Below are 17,694 nucleotides of genomic sequence, written 5' to 3'. Positions count from 1 at the left end.
CATGCCACCTCTGCATATGCCCCATTCCCAGTGTTCACAGTGACAAGCCATAAAAGGTGACACCACAACCCTTATGTCACACTTAGTCATCACAGGATCCTGGGTCAGGTCTCTCACACTTAAATGGTTCTTCCTCCATCCCATGACTGTCAAATACCCACTTCCTGTTCCCCTTATTTTAGTAATTCAGAATCTCCATCTCCTGATGAAAAAATCCTTTCCCCAGTCGCCTCCACTCATACTTTCATCATCTTAGATCTCTTAATCTTATACTCTGTGCAACTCATCCATTTGCTCTCACTTGGGGGCTTCAACATACATGTTGATGTTCCCTTAAACACTCTGGACTTGCTGAATCTCCATAATTCTTATTATATCTATATCTTTAATCATCCACAGCCACCCACAAGGATGATTATACTCAGGGTCTCTCCATCATCCATAACTAGGCCACCTCTACCATCTTTAACTCCAAAGCTCCTCTTTCTGAACATAAACTTTTCTTCTCCCATCTTTCACCACTTCACTCTCCCTCAACCTGTACTTCAGCACCACTCCAGTCTTTCTATCTGCTTCTACTGTCTCTACTCTACTCAATTACACCTGCTTTAGCTTCACTATCTTCTCTTTGTAGTTTGGACTATAGTCAATGAATTCAACTCTGCACTGTCTTCCCCTTCCAAATCCCTTGTCCCTTTGTCCTACCACTATTTGCCTTGCAATTTTCAACTCGGGATCACTCAAAACATTTCTCTTCTCTACTATTTCCAGGATACTGAATGCTTCCAGAAAAGTCATACCACTGTGTCAGCTAAGGGCATCAAAAATTCATGTTATCTAATCTCTACTGAGCCCTTGGTGCTTTATGGTAATCCCTTCATTCTTCCCTAATTGGCTCTCTGTCACACTTCCCAAAGCCCCTCCCTCTGTCACTTCCAACTTTACTGAAAAATTAAGTAATTTGTCCATTAGGTGCTTCATTCCCTTACTCCAAAATTTAAAGTCATTATAGGTCTTCACCCATACTCTCCTTTGTTCTCCCAAGAAGGTGACCTTTCATCTTGTCAAAGCTAACCCCTCTTCTTGTACCTTGGATCCCATCCTCTACTGTCTCCTCTGGGAGACAGCCCCAAGATTTATTCCTTCATTAATTCCTTCCCTTTCCAAGCATGATTTGGTCGCCCTTATCCTAAAACCTTTCATATAAGTTCCACCTCACACCTATTAGATTGGCAAAGCTGACAAAAAATGAAAATGACCAATGTTGGAGAGGTGTGGGGATAGAGATGCAATAATGAACTCTTTCTAGGTGGAGCTGTGAATTGTGTCATAGGATTTCGACATTGAAGGCACCTTGAAGATCAACCCCCTCATCTTACACACAAAAACTAAAGCTCAGGGAGGTTTGTCAGACTGATACAGTAAAATATCTATGTATATCCAAAACAATGTATCTATATCTAGATGGATATATAAGCAGATAGATCTGAGGGAAAGGGAGGGACTTCAACTGATAAGAAAGGGGAAGGGGGCAGCTAGGTGGTGCAGTGGATAAAGCACTGGCCCTGGATTCAGGAGGACCTGAGTTCAAATTTGGCCTCAGATACTTGACACTTACTAGCTATGTGACCCTGGGCAAGTCACTTAACCTTCACTGCCCCACCAAAAAAAAAAAAGAAAGAAAGAAAGAGGAAGGGAAGAACAGTATAAGCAAAGGCATGGAGACCAGAGTATGTGTGTGTCACACACACACACACACACACACACACACACACACACACACACACAGACTGGGGATCTACCTACAGAAAGACAGATAAATATTTAGATATCTCCCACCTATGCCTTTGCATAGGCTATCCTCTTGTGCCTTCCTTAATCTTGCCTCTTAGAATCTCTAATTTCTGTCAAGCTCAGCTCAAGCACCATCTTCTTCTACATGAGACCTTCCCTTATTCAGCCCTTAGTGCTATGTGGCAGGCATTTTTGAATAAATTCTTATTGATTTAACTCAATCCCTTCAGCGGCTTGTCCAATTCCCTCTCACAAAAAATTCTTGTATTTATTTTGTATATGTTTCATATCTACTCATCTGGGCTTGTGCTTTTCCCTGAAGTGTAATGTAAGCTCCCTAATGGAAGGGACTGTTTCACTTCTGACTCTGGACCCCCAGCACCCAATAACAATGTCTGGCTCATAACTGGCACTTAAGGAATGTTAGCTGATCTTCTCAGCAATGTAATGTTCCAAGACAATTCCAAAAGATTCATGATGGAAAATGCTCTCCACATTCAGGAAGAGAACTATGAAGTCTGAATGCAGATCAAAGCATACTATTTTCACTTTTTAAATTATTTTCGTTTTTTCTTTTTAGTGGTTTTCCCCTTTTGTTCTGATTCTTCTTTCACAGCATGACTAATGTGGAAATATGTTTAACATGAGTGTACTGTATAACTTGTATCAGATTGCTTGCTATCTTAGGGAAGAGAGAAAAATTTGGAGCTCAAAATCTTACAAAAATGAATGTTGAAAACTATATTTTCATGTAATTGGGAAAAAATACTATTAAGATGGGGGGGAGTGGGGGAAGAAATGTTAGCTGAATGAATATGCCTACTAATCTTCTCTTCTCCAGGTTACGTATCTCCAATGCCTTCAAAAGATCCTCCTACAGCATCAATCTTTCACCATTCTGGTTACCCTCCTATATAGATACTCTCAAGCTTTTCAATGACATCCTTATTCTTAAAATGTGGCCCCCATAACTGAACACCATATTTTGGATTCAATCAGACCATGGCAAAGTACAGCAAGATTATCTATCACCTCCTGGTGACATACAGATGCCACAGAAAGACCAAGGAAATAAAATAGACCATGGATTTAACAATAAAAAGTCCACTAATAACACTGGAGAATGTAATTTTGGTAGGTAGGGCTGTAGAAATGTCAGATTTCAAAAGGCTGAGGAATGAGTGGATAGTGAAGAAGCAGATATACTAAGTATAGTTATTCTTTCTAAAAGTCTAATCATGACAAGAAGGATGGGAGGAATTAGGGGCCAAGTAAAAGCAAAAAAAAAAATCAAAAGAATAAGAATTTTGGGGTAGAATTTTCAACACCCCACAAAACACATTCTAGGATGCCATCTGGCCAGTTCTATACATGATGCATGTTTCACATACAAAGACAATGCTACTGACCAAAAGGGGATTCTAGAAAGGGTCTTAAAGACCATCTGGTCCAAAGCCCTGTCACAGATGAGAAAATTGAGGCAGGAGATTAAGCAAATTGCCTGAGGTCACACAGATAGTAGTGGAATACGAACCCAGGTCTTCCTGAATCCAAATCTGGTATGCCACACTACCAGAATATGTACCCGGCTTTGTCTTCCAGTGGGTGATAGATTTGCATGGATCTAACCATACACTACCCAAGCAGTTTTGTAACCAAGGGCATGGACATCTGCAAGATAGCTAGCCACAGTTAAAGGTAATCTGAAGCCTTAAAATATACAGATTCATCTCGTGAGCTTGACTTGATAAACACAGAGCTCTCAATAACAACTAGCCAGTCAGAGAGTAAGTTTTATAGTATTTCACAGCTGAAACGGGGGGGGGGACCCCTAATCAAAGTCCAAGATCTGGTAGGAAAATGTAGTCTAGTCATAGGAACAAAGGTTCTTGAAGATTTATGGTCCTATTATGTGTAATATGCAAGATCTGTCAAAGACTACATACAAGGGGGAAGAAGAGGGGCAAGGCTTCTTACTTTTTTGTTTTCTTTTGCAGGGCAATGAGGGTTAAGTGACTTGCCAGGGTCACACAGACAGTAAGTGTCAAGTGTCTGAGGCCAGATCTGAACTCAGGTCCTCCTGAATCCAGGACCAATGCTTTATCCACTGCACCACCTAGCTTCCCCAAGGCTTCTTACTTTTAAAAGCCTAAACATCAACATTAGCAGCCTCCACTTTTCATCTGTCTCTGTCCCTCACTTTCGATGTCTTTCGGTCTCTCTAACTAGGCTTCTGTCCTCACCACTACAGAAACTGCTTTCAACTGTCACTAATGACCTTCTAAACATAATGATCTCCCTGCAGCATCTAAGACTGTGAACTACTCCCTCCCAGATACCTTTCCTTTTGTGGCCTGAGGTTCTCTTCTCACATCTCTGACCACACCTGTCTCCTCTGCCAGCTCTTCCTACCATGCTGGCCCTTAAAGGTTGTCTGCTCTTCTCCCTCTACACTCTTTCTTGGTATTCTAAATCAGTTTCTCAGCTTCAACTATCAGATCTCTGTGTCTGTGACAAAAATATCTGAATGTCTACTTACAATCTCTCCCCAGAGCTCTAGCCCCATATTTTCAATTGTTTGCTAGCTATCACCAGCACTTAACGTTAATATGACTCAAACGGAATTTAATCCCCCCATTTCAGTCGGTGGGCATGCTACCTAATTTTAATTGTTGTTTTTTTTTTTGGGCAGGGCAATGGGGGCTAAGTGACTTGCCCAGGGTCACACAGCTAGTAAGTGTCAAGTGTCTGAGGCCGGATTTGAACTCAGGTACTCCTGACTCCAGGGCCAGTGCTTTATCCACTGTGCCACCCAGCCACCCCCGGGCATGCTATCTAAGTGGGCTCATCACCCTGGGGTTTTTCTCAAGTTTTCCTCTTGCCCCATCCCCTACATCCCCTGCATCTTATACATCCAATCATTTGCCAAGTTCTATCCTTTCTTCTTGTTATTGTTTGGTCGTGTCTGATTCTACATGACCCCGTGGACTTTGTCCATAGGGCTTTCTTGGCGAAGATACTGTAGGGGTTTGACATTTTCTTTTCTAGTATGTCCCTATTTTTGAGATGAGGAAGTGAGGCAAATAGGGTTTAAAAGACTTGCCCCAAGATCACATAGCTAGCAAGTGTCTGAGGCCGGATTTTGAACTCTGACGTTCCTCACTCCAGGCCCAGTGTTCTATCCATCGCACCACCTAGCTGCCCATAGCCTTTCCACCTCTTTTCTATCCTTTCTCAGTCTTCCATAATAACTCTTCCACCTCTCACTCCCTTTCCACTCCCATTACAACCATACTAGTTCAGGCCAACAGATCTCTTCTTGCTAAACTACAGTCAAATTCTCATAGGCCTGGGGCAGCTAGGTGGTGCAGTGGATAGAGCACTGACCCTGGATTCAGGAGGACCTGAGTTCAAATCCAGCCTCAGACACTTAACACTTCCTAGCTGTGTGACCCTGGGCAAGTCACTTAACCCCAATTGCCTCACCAAAAAAAAAAAAATTCTCATAGGCCTTCCTGCCTCCAGTCCACCCTCCATGTAGCTGTCCAAATGATCTTTCTAACGTACTCTTCTACTTAAAACCTTTAGTAACTCTCCACTGCCTGCTGAAGAAAGTATTAACTCCTCATTCGGCCATTAAAAGTTCTTGCTTTTGTCCCCATTTGTCTGGAATACTCTGCTTCATGCATTCTCTATTCCTACCAATCTGGAGCTATTGACCTTCCTTCTTTGGTCCCCAGGCCTTTGCTCAATCTTCCTCCTCTCACCCCACTTTCACCATCAGCTGAAATCACTCCCTTGCCCAAAGATCCAATGGAAAATTCCCCAGATCTTGAAGCTTTCCTGGATTCCTCCCTCCCCTCAGGGGAAAGTACAGTTTCTCCTCAGCTTTCTCACAGCATTGAATCTAGAACTTCCTTGAACTTTTAATTTAATTTTCTTATGCAATATTTATATGAGTACCAGTCCTTTTCCTGCCCCTACCCCCTTTAATTAGGATGCAAGCTACAAGAGATCAGGGTCTGTTATGACCACCTTAACATCCCTAGCGCCTAGCAGAGCATCAGATACTAGGTAAGAAAGGAGGCAAAGAAAGCCCTCTGTTACCTAGTCAAAAGAAAATCGGTAGAGGGGGGTGGGAGAGACCCTCAGGGTCTTATTATTTATGCCCACCCTGAGTCAGCAAGAGGCCAAAAAAAAGGCAAAATGAGGCCTGGACTCACTGGCCAACCAATGAGGGTCAGAGTTATTTAGGTTTAAAGGGATCCTTAGAAGACATCTTACAGGTAAGCCCCAAGGCATCTAGTGAGGTTTCTGCAAAGGAGCTTGTACTCCTTTGGGCATAGTGCCCACAGGTAAGGGTATGATTCCAACAACAACAACATAGGATACTAGGGAACACCCTTGGAATTGAATAACAACCCTTAGGAAGTAGGCAGGACAAGTATTACTTCCCCATTTTACCAAGGTTCAGAAAGGTTATGTATGACTTGCTAAAATTCAAAATTAGAAAGGAGGCCTCCAGATTTCTAGTCCAACACTCTTTCCAAAGAGTTCCTGGGTCTTTACCACCTCCAACAAAATAGGGTTATGATTTTCCTGGAATTGAGGTTGGAGAAGGGGGAAGGATCTACTTCCTAGAAGTGTGGTGGTTGGGGTTTGTTCAGAAGAATGAGATGGAGAGTCAGAAGCCAGGGCAACTCCAGAATCCCTGGAGTTGGTGGGTGTTGTAACTAAAGGAAGCAAAGTCTGTCGGTGAGTAAACATGGATTAAGTGCCTACTCGGTGCCAAGCACTGTGCTAGGCAAAATATCTTGAAGAGTAGTGACAAATAAGGTGATATGATTGAAGGTTGCCAAGTGGCTACAAGTACTAGACTTGAAGTCAGTAAAACCTGAATTTAAATCCTACCTAAGACACTTAGTAGTTCTGTGAACCCTAAGCAAGAAACTTAACCTCTCTGGGACTCAGTTACCTTCATGACATCTCTAATATTTGCTTTATTTTCTTCTCTGATTACCCCTAACCGGAAGCAAGCCCTTATCATCTCATGCCTGTACTGCTGCAGTAGCCTTCCTGCCCACCCCGATCATCCTCCACTCAGGTCAAAGTAATCTTCCTAAAGTACAGGTCTGGCTATGCCAACCCTGCCCCATTTAATAAACTCCAGGGGTTCCCTATTACCTCGAAGATAAAATATAAAAGCCTGTGTTTGACTTTCAAAGCCCTCCAGAACTTGATCCTTTCCTAAAATCTTTCCAATTTTCTTATACCATACTTCCCTATACACACTCTACAAACCAGCCTCCTTACTTGTTCCTTGAACAGGATACTCAATGTCCCAAATCTCTCAACTGCAGGCATTTTCTCTGGCTGTCTTCTCTGCCTGGAACACTCTCCTTCCACATCGTGGCTTCCTTCAAGTTTCAGCCCAAATACCACCTTCTACAAGAAGCGTTTTCCAGATCTTCTTAATCTTGGTATCTTCCTCTGAAATGGGCTCTAATTTATCTTTAATATATCTTAGTTGTACACCGTCTCCCCAAATAGATTGTGAGCTGCTTGAGGCCAGAGACTGGAGGGGTTTTTTTTTGTCCTTGTACCTCCAGCACTTAGCACAGTATCAGGCACATAGTAGTTGTTTTAAAATGTTTACTGACTTGGCCCATTTATTTATAAAATGGAGTTAATAACTCCACCTACCTCACGGGGCAGTTGTGAGATCAAATGAGAGAACATATTAAGAGTTCTGCAAACGTTAAAGTGCAAGCTGTTATTACAAATCAGTTTTGCCAAATTATAAATCAAACCAACCATTTGCCAAGTTCGAGCCTTTCTACCTCTTCAATAATAGTTCCTCCACCTGTCTCCTCCTTTCCACTCTCTTTACAACCATCCTAGCTCAAATAAATAAAAACGTTTAAATAAACCAAAAACCAGTTTAAGCAGAAAGGGACCTTAGGGACCATCTAAGATCCCTGCATACACACAGGGCACTTAAATAGAAAATGGAATTGACCAGAATCCCTGACAGTCTACATTTAACAGACTGGAATAGATAAAACATTTATTAAATACAGGAGATGTGCTCTTCCCCATGCCTCCCCCACATACCGCCGGACTTTTTCATATTTAAACGTTTCCCTCTCTTTGCAGATTAGGAAATCGTGGTTCCAAAAAAGAGTCGCGGCACCCTCTGTCCAGGGCTCAAACAGGTAAGCCGGCGGGCGGGCAGGGGCGGCAGGACCACGGCCGGGAAAGTCCCAGGTTTCCGGCCTCCTGGTCCCGCTAGAGCTCGAGTCCCCTGCCCCGCTTCTCCCTCCCCCGGCTCTGAGGTTGGGCCAGGTGGGGAGAATCCCTCCCTCCTCCTCCTTGTCGTCCGGCACTTTCAGGTCTGCAAAGCGCTTCACATCAGTATCTCCTCTGAACTTCAGAACCACCCCGGGAGGTCGGCGGTATTAGGATCCCCATTCTGCAGATGAGGAAACTGTTCAGAGTTAAGGAGAATGGAAGAAAAGTCCCTCCAAGTTGGGGAGGGGGTGGCGCAGCAAGGCGGGGCGCGCGGGGCGGGGGAGAGGGGGACTGGAAAGGCAGGCGGGCGGGCAGCGGGGCTCTCGGGCCGCACCGGCGGGTGCTCCGGGGCCGAGAAAGACCCAGCCCCCACGGGAGTCCCCGCCGGGCCCGGCCCCGGTGTGCCCCCGACCCTCCTACCTGCCGTCGCGAGGTCCGCAGCCGTAGCAGCCGCCGCCTCAGCGGGAAGCTGCCGGTCCATCTCGCGGCCGGTCATGTGAGCCCAGGCCCCACGTGACTTCCTCCTCAGAAGCCGGTCCGGGACCCCCTCACCCTGACCTCCCCCGAGGCCCGGCCTGGGGACTGAGGAGGGAGCTCTGGCTCCCGAACTTCAGCCTCCCGGACTCGGACTCCCTCTGCCCCCTGCTGGCTGCAGCGGGTCCCGCAGCTCCGCGGCCGCCGCTGCCACCGCCTCCTTATCCTCCCCCTCCTTTTACTCCTCCTCCTCCAACTCCTTCACCCTCGTCTTTTACCCTCCTCTTCATCTTCTTTACCCCTCCTCCTTCCTCATTTCCTTCTCTTCCCTCCGTCTTCCTCCTGCCCTTCTTTCTCTCCTCCTTCCTCCTTTCTTTCCTCCTCCCCTGCTCCTCCTTCTCTCCTCCTTTCCCACCATCTCCTCCTTTCCTTCTCCTCTCCTCCCCTTCATCTCCTCCTCCCTTTTTTCTCTTCTTCTCCCCTTCTTCACCCTCTTCACTTTCTCCTTTCTTTCCTCTTCCCCTTCTCTGCTTCCTCTCCTCTTCTCCTCCCCTCTTTCTCTTTTCCTCCTCTAACCTTCTCCTTCCGTCCCTCTTTTGTCTCCTCCTTTACACTCCTCCCTCCTCCTGTCCTTCCCTCCTTTCCATCTCCTTCCCTCTTTCTCTTCTCCTTCACCCTCTTTCCCCCTCTCCTCTTCCCTCCCTTTTCTCTTCTCTTTCCCTTTCCAGTTTTACTCTCCTGCTTTCTCCCCTTCTTCATTTTTACTCTTCCCTCTTCTCTGTCTTCTCCTTTACCTTCCTCTTCCCATCCTTCTTCCTCCTCCTCTTCTCATTCTCTCCTCCTTACCTCTTTCTCTTTGATTCCCCTTCTTCTCCCGCCTCCCCTCCACCCATCTTCTCCTCCTTCCCCTCCCCTTCTTCTTCCTCCTCTTCTCATCTCCTTTTTCTCCCTGCTCTCCTCCTCTCCTTCTTTTCCCTTTCTCCTTTTTCCCTCTTCTCCTACTCTCTTCTTCCCTTTCTCCCCTCCTCTATTCTCATTCACTCTCTCCCTTCCTCCTCTTCCCCTAATCCCCTACATCCCCCTTCCTTTTCTTCTCCCTTCTTTTTCTCCTCCCCTTTGCCTTCTCTCTCATCTCTTCCCGTTTCTCTCCTTTCTTCCTCTCCCTCTTCTTTCTCTTTCCCTCCTTTCCTTCTTTCTCCTCATCATCATCCTCCCTTTCTCCTTCTCCCTATCCCCCCTTCCCTCCTTCTATTTCTCCTCCTCTCTCTCCTCCTTCCCCCTTTCCTATTTTCTCTCCACCTCCTCACCTTTTCCTGGCATGTCTATTCTTAAAAATAAATCTAGGGGCAGCTAGGTGGCACAGTGGATAAGGCACCGGCCCTGGATTCAGGACAACCTGAGTTCAAATCTGGCCTCAGACACTTAACACTTACTAGCTGTGTGACCCTGGGCAAGTCACTTAACCCCAATTGCCTCACCAAAAATCAAAACAAAACAAATACATTTAATATTCTATATTCCCCAATTACATGTAAAAACAATTTTTTTTTATAGTGAGGCAATTGGGGTTAAGTGACTTGCCCAGGGTCACACAGCTAGTAAGTGTTAAGTGTCTGAGGCCAGATTTGAACTCAGGTGCTCCTGACTCCAGGGCCGGTGCTCTGTCACTGCGCCACCTAGCTGCCCCTAAAAACAATTTTTAACATTTGTTTTTAAAAAATTTTCCCCTCTCTTTCCAAATTCTTTCCCTCTCTCCCTCCTCCCCCCCCTCACTGAGAGGGCAAGAAATTTGATAAAGGTTATACAGATGCAGTCATACAAAACAGATTTCCTTATTAGTCACATTGGGAAAGAAAACACAGACCCAAAAAAGAAGAAAAAAAAAAAGAAAGTAAAGCAAAAGTATGCTTCTATCTGCACTCAGCCTCCATTAGTTCTTTCTCTAGAAATGGATAGCATTTTTCATAACTTCTTGGGAATTGTCTTGGATCATTGTATAGCTGAGAATAGCTAAGTCATTCACAGTTGATAGTATAATATTGCTGTTACTGTATAGATATTCTTCTGGTTCTGCTCATTTCACTTTGCAGTAATTCATGTAAGTCTTTCAAAGTTTTTCTGAAAGCATCCTGTTTGTCATTTCTTATTATATAATGGTATTCCATTACAATCATATACCACAACTTGTTCAGCCATTCCCCAATTGATGGGTATCCTATCAAATTCTCTGGCACATTTATTAAAAAATGCTTTTTCATTCATTCATGCCTCCCTCTCCCTAGTGTCTGGAACAGGGTAAACACTTAATAAATGCTTTTTTCATTCACTTATATCCCCCTGCCTTCCCACCTCTCCTCTTCCTCACCTCTCCCAAATCTCCCTAGGCTGGAAGACCTGTCATTTTCCCATGCTTCCTCCTGCAACCTATAGTTCCAGCTTCAATCCTTTATTCTCTTCCTCTCCTCCTTTCTCCTTTCCTCTTTCCTCCTTCCTCTTCCAAGACACCAGAGGAGTTTCTATTTACTTTACTGTGCATCTACAAGTCTTCACCCATCCTCTTCCTACTACCATCCTTTTCCTTTCTCCAATATCCCTCTATTTTGATACATCGTATTTCTAGAAGGTACTGTAGTTCTTTTTTTTTATTTTTTCAGGGCACTGAGGGTTAAGTGACTTGCCCAGGGTCACACAGCTAGTAAGTGTCAAGTGTCTGAGACCGGATTTGAACTCAGGTACTCCTTTATCCAGGACCAGTGCTTTACCACTGTGCCATCTAGCTGCCCCCATCTAGTTCTTTTAAATATAAGCTCGTCAAGACCAGGCTCCATCTCTCTTTTTCATTTGTATCCCCATGTTGTATCCCTACAAGAAGCTGCCTGGTATGGTGGATTCACAGGCCTTGGAGTACAAAAGGCCTAGACCAAAGTCCACCTCTTACTCACATTGGCTGTGTAACTCTAGACAAGTCGCTTAACCTCCCAACGCTCATGGCAACTTTCAAAGACACAATACCAAAGCAGATACCTATCTGCATTGTTAGAGGGAATTTCCTGATTTGAAGTTCCCTATGAAATCACAAGTTTGTTTCCTGTCCCCAACCACAAAAAAATAAAAATAAAAATTCCCAGGGCACAGCAGTACGGAGCTTGTATTAGTATTTATTAAGCCTATTAACTGATTGAACAAATTCTCCCCTAGCCTTATGTTCACACCTAACATCTGCCAACTCCATCAGCAGATCCCTTCAAAGGCTGGTGTTCACCCCTCCTCCCCCTCTACAGACTCTAACGGACAACTTCATGTCTGATCCCAGGCTTCAGTTTTACCCAGAAGTTCCAAATCCCTGAGAAGTCTTTTTGAGCTATTTGTCTCTGCACAGGCTTGAGGAAATTGGGTACCTAGTTAGTGGAAGAGCTCCTGGTTGACCAGCTGAGAGTTCCAAGCAAGAAGTGGGAGGAGAAATGGAAAGAAAAGTAGCCTGTCAAAAGTGAGAGGATAAAGGGGTAATCGCTGACAAGTGGGTTGCTTTTTTTTTTTTAACCTGAAAATTCTATACTTGGTTCTTTCTTCATTACTTTGTCCTTTAGAGGCTATGACAAACATGAAATCAGCCTCTATATGTAAACTGTCCCAGTGAACTTACTGTGAAACTCCTCTGTTAGCAGATTCTGCTTTCTAGACTTCCTGAATATGTTTTTACTGTAAGAATTGCCAAAAAAAAAAAAAAAGTTTGAAAAGTAATTTGAAAACTCTTAATAGGGTGGACTAGAGTGACATCTTATGACTAGTTTGGGAAAGACAGGCAATCATATAATACACAATTTTCTGGAACAAGGGAAGAAGAAGGGAATAGGCATTTATTTATTTATTTATTTATTTATTCATTCATTCATTCATTCATTCATTCATTCATTCATTCGTACATTCATTTATTTGCAGGGCAATGAGGATTAAGTGACTTGCCCAGGGTCACACAGCTAGTAAGTGTCAAGTGTCTGAGGCCGCATTTGAACTCAGGTCCTCCAGAATCCAGGGCCAGTGCTTTATCCACTGCACCACCTAGCTGCTCCCAGGAACAGGCATTTATTAGGCCAGGTGGCAATTAGGTAGAAGAGTACAAATCAGGAAGACTCATTCCTGAGTTCAAATCTGGCCTCAGACACATAGTAGCTGTGTGACCCTGGACAAGTCACTTAACCCTGTTTGCCTTAGTTTCCTCAACTGTAAAATGAGCTAGAAAAAAAAATGGCAAATCATTCCTGTATCTTTGCCAAGAAAACCCCAAATAGGGATCACAAAGAGTTAGAAATGACCAAAATGAATTAACAATAGCAACAACAACCAAAAAAATGTGTTGGGTCCTGTGCTAGGCATTTTCTTTTTCAGGGCAATGGGGGTTAAGTGACTTGCCCAGGGTTACACAGCTAGTAAGTGTCAAGTGTCTGAGGTCAGATTTGAACTCAGGTCTTCCTGAATCCAGGGCTGGTGCTTTATCCACTGTGCCACCTAGCTGCCCTAGGCATTTTTACAAATGTGCTAACTTATCTCATTTTATTTTCACAATTCTGTGAGGGAGGGGCTATTATGACCCCCATTTTATAATTAAGGAAACTGAGGCAGATAGTGGTTACATGACTTGCCCAGGGTCAGATGGCTAGGAAGTATCTGAGGCTACATTTGAATTCAGATCTTCCCTGTGCCACCTGGCTGGACAAATAAGTGATCAACTATTAGAGACGTTAACATTCTAAAGTTTCTTCTCTGTACATATAGTACGCTGAATTTTTCATTTTTCCTCTCAAATAACTTGGCTAACCAACCCTAAGACTCAGTCTCTTGGCATTCTAGTAAAACTGTAAGCCAAATGCAGATCTGTTGAATGGTTCTCATTTCAACACTTATTAAGTACCTATAGGATGTACAATGCAAGGATAGATGGGGCATGGAGGAGGAGAGGAAGACCTGATAATTTAGAAAAGACAGGCCCAGCTTTCTTGGAGTTTAAAAATAATAATGGAAAATGTGTAGTATTTTAAGGTTTACAAAGCATTTTCCTTATATCCTCCTGAGGATCTGAGTCTCAAAGAGCTTAAGTGAATTCCTGTGGGCACAGAGAAAATTTAAATCCCATCTGAGACAAGATTCAAACACAGAACTCCTTATTCCAAGTCCAACAACTTAGAAGAGTCAGTGTCACTCAGATCTGGCATTATCTCATAGCCAAAAGATTGATTCCCCACATCTTCTATGAGGATTATATACATTTCTACTGTAAGGAGGTGAGAAGGCCCTCCTCTACTTGGGCCAGCACAATGTGCTTTACTGAATGTCCCTTCTGTGCTATAGCTATTAAATGGTCCATGGAATGTATCATCCCATTCCAATCTTGAACCTGAAGATCAACCTGAGTCGGGCCTCACCTACAATGGGGGCCATCCCACAGAGTATATTCAGGGTTGCCATTCCTGTTTCTGGACAACCCTGGAGCTTTGGGGGTCTGTTTTATATGACTCAGGGCTAAAGGGACTGTACTTAGGACAAGGAGTCAGTCTCCTTCTGGGCTGTGGAGACAGAAGGGATGATGACTCAGTTCAGCTGTTCAGTCATTTTCAGTCGTGCCCGACTCTTTGTGACCCCATTTGGGCTTTTCTTGGCAGAGATACTGGAGTGGTTTGCCATTTCCTTCTTCAGCTCATTTTACAGATGAGGAAACTGAGGCAAACAGAGTCAAGTGACTTGCTCAGGGTCACATAGCTAGTAAGTGTCTGAAGCCAGATTTTAACTCGTAAAGATAAGTCTTTCTGATTCCCCATGTGGCCATGAGCACATGGCATCTAAAGTATATATCCTGAGCCAGAGTTTGGGCTTCCTTTTTCATATTTGTGCTTTCCTGATCTAAGGTGAATGAGTATTATCTTGAAATGGACAAACTTGGAGATCTTGTTCATTCAAGAAGTCTGGAATTCCTACGTCTCATTGGGTTGGAGATGAATGACAGAAGAGTCCCTAGCAACTCTTCCAGTGCTCTTAGAGAGTGTGGCCACTGAGAAGATTGGCCCATGAATGCCTTGAGATACTCTTTGCTCCCCACTGCCACTTCTATCATGTCATGCTATCCCTCTACCATGTCAGATGAGCAAACTCTCCTCCTATGAGTTTCTTATTACACAAATGTATCACCTAATCTAAATCCTGGTGGCTGTTGTCGACCAACCCCCAGCACATTTTCTTTCCTCCACCATTGAATTCTGTGCCTGGCTATCAGCCCTTTTCTCCTCCCCATCTCTTGCTATCTTAAAAGGGACTTCAACATAATCTCTAAATACTCCCTCAAATACCCTAACTTCCTAGTTCCTCAACTTCTTAATTCTCATTACCTACTCCTCCATTCCAACTTAGCTACACACAGAGAGATGGTCATCTTGCCATCACCCACAGTGTTCAACTTACTTGTTTGTGAACTCTACTCATAATCTTTTATCATTCTAGCTTTCCTTGACCTATGCCTTAAAACAACGCTCTTTGTTCTTTGACATCCACTACCTCCACTTTTCTGGTTTTTTCCCAATCACCCCTATATTGGATACACACTCCTCCCTTTACTATATTGATCCTTCAGTGATATTTCCACATTAGTCATGTTATAAGAGAAGAATCAAAACAAAAGGGGGAAAAAACACAAGAAAGAAGAAACAACAACAAAAGGGGAAATAGTATGTTTTGATCAGCATTCAGACTCCATAGTTCTTTTCCTGGATGTGGAGAGCATTTTCCATCACGAGTTTTTTGGCATTGTCTTGGATCGTTGTATTTTGGAAAAGAGGTACATCTACATAGGGATTATATGGAGCTAAAATTAGCAAGTGAATTTCAAACATGTGGTACTATCTTTGCCAAGGAAAAGAGGCAAGAGATAAAATGTACAAGAAATAACTTGTAGAATGATTATTATTATTTTTTGGCCTTGCAGAATATTTTAACTGAATGGATTAACAAAACATGTATTAAGCACCTACTATGTACAAAGCTCCATGATAAATGCTGGAGGATACAAAAAGAAAAGTTTCACAGTTCTTGATTTAAAGGAGCTCTTATTTTAACAGGGGAAGGCAACACTCATGGAAGGTTTCAGCTGAACCCAGATGGAAAAGTCCCATCATCCTTAAAATGTAGCAGGAAAGCAGATGGTGATGCCTCTTTTTTAATGTAATTTCCACTGAAAAAAAAAATCCTATCAGTTTCTGATGTTGAACTTTGCTGGCAAGAACTTTCTAATCTGTGTCTTCAGAGCCTGTGGCTGTAGATCTGTCAGGAGCAATTGCTAGGCTGCATCTCCATGGGGGTTGCTTCCCAGGATGATGGCTGAGGGCACTGGGCTAGAAGCGTGGCTGTTCCCAAGGCTCTGGGATTCCGGGGCCTGGGCTGTCTCCATCAGGAGAAAAAAAAGGTCTGGATGTCATAAAAAAAAATTCCCACTTCAGATACTGTATGACCCTGGGCAAGTCACCTGTTTGTCTCCATTTCCTTAACTTTAAAATGTGGGTAAAATAGCTCCTGTGTCTCAGGGTTGCTGTGAGGACCAAATGTGTTAAAAATTGCAAAGTGTTTAGAATAGTACCTGGCACAACATATCCACTTTATAAATGTTAGTTATTATTTTGTAATAATGTTAATTTGTCACAGGAAAGGTTTCATTTTTCTAGGAGGGCAGAGAATTGGTCATCAATGCAAAAAGAAGCAAAGACAGAAAGAAAAGAGCATTAATGATGCATTTTTTAAAAATGCATGGTAAGGGGCAGCTAGGTGGGCAGTGGATAAAGCACCGGCCCTGGATTCAGGAGTACCTGAGTTCAAATCCAGCCTCAGACACTTGACACTTACTAGCTGTGTGACCCTGGGTAAGTCACTTAACCCCCATTGCCCTGCCCCCCCCCCAAAAAAAAGCATGGTAGAGGGGCAGCTATGTAGTGCAGTAGCCCTAGAGTCAGGAGAACCTTATGAGTTCAAATCCCACCACAGACACTTACTGGTTGTCTGAGCAAGTCACTGAACCCCTATTACCTGCCCCGCAAAATGCATGATAGATGTCTAGAGAAAGAAACGATATAAAGTCTGAATATAGATTGAAGCATATTATTTTTCACTTTATTTTTTCATAGGTTTTTTTCCCCCTTTGGGTCTGTATCTTCTTTTTTTTTTGAATAGATGTATTTTATTATTTTCCAGCCACATGCAGAGATAGTTTTCAACACTTGTCTCCATAAGATTTTCAATTCCAAATTTTTCTCCCTCTCTCTCCTCCCTCCCCGCATCCCCCAGACAACAGGCAATCTGATATAGGCTATACATATATATATATATATAATAACATCAAACATATTTCCACATTAGTCATGCTATAAGAGAAGAATTAGAGCAAAAAGGAAAAATTTCAAAAAAGAAAAACAACAGCAAAAGAATTAGTATGGTTCAATCAGCATCCATACTCCACAGTTCCTCCTTTTTTTTTTTTCTGGATTTGGAGATCCTTTTCTATCATGAGCCCCCTGGAACTTTCTTGTACTGTTGTATTGGTGAGAAGAATCTAGTCTATCACAGTTGATCAACACACAATGTTTTTTGTTGTTTTTTTTTTTTGGGGGGGCAATGGGGGTTAAGTGACTTGCCCAGGGTCACACAGCTAGTAAGTGTCAAGTGTCTGAGGCCAGATTTGAACTCAGATACTCCTGAATCCAGGGCTGGTGCTTTATCCACTTCGCCACCTAGCTGTCCCCTGATCAACACACAATATTGATGACACTGCACAATGTTCTCCTGGTTCTGCTCATAACACTCATCATCAGTTCATGCAAGTCCTTCCAGGCCTCTCCGAACTCCTCCGCTCATCGCCTCTTACAGCACAATATGGGTCTCTATTTTCTTTCACAACATGTCTAATGTGTTTTTCATGATTGTACATGTATATCAAACTGTCTCAGGGAAGGGGGAGGGGAGAGGAGAAAGAAAATTTAGAACTCAAAATTTTTTAAAAATGTTAAAATTTTTTTTGGAAAATAGGATATTATTTAAAATTTAAAAAAAATACATGGTAGAGGGCAGCTAGGAGTCACAGTGGATAAAGCACAGGCCCTGGAT

The 17,694-nt window shown here is 43.3% G+C and overlaps 1 protein-coding gene across 1 annotated transcript in view; it reads right to left on the bottom strand.

The window, feature by feature from the left end:
• SNX8 (sorting nexin 8) overlaps positions 1-8,644 on the bottom strand; it is a 50,698-nt gene extending 42,054 nt beyond the window's left edge. Inside the window, exon 1 of the mRNA XM_043969439.1 lies at positions 8,506-8,644. Within this exon, the coding sequence (XP_043825374.1) occupies positions 8,506-8,581 (76 nt within the window). The 5' untranslated portion in view covers positions 8,582-8,644. The remainder of the gene's footprint in view (positions 1-8,505) is intronic.
• Positions 8,645-17,694: the final 9,050 nt, after the last annotated feature.

Source organism: Dromiciops gliroides, chromosome 1, assembly GCF_019393635.1.
Source record: "Dromiciops gliroides isolate mDroGli1 chromosome 1, mDroGli1.pri, whole genome shotgun sequence".
Lineage (NCBI taxonomy): Eukaryota > Metazoa > Chordata > Mammalia > Microbiotheria > Microbiotheriidae > Dromiciops > Dromiciops gliroides.
Note: the sequence above shows the minus strand (reverse complement) of the source record. Positions and strands in the feature narration are given on the sequence as shown.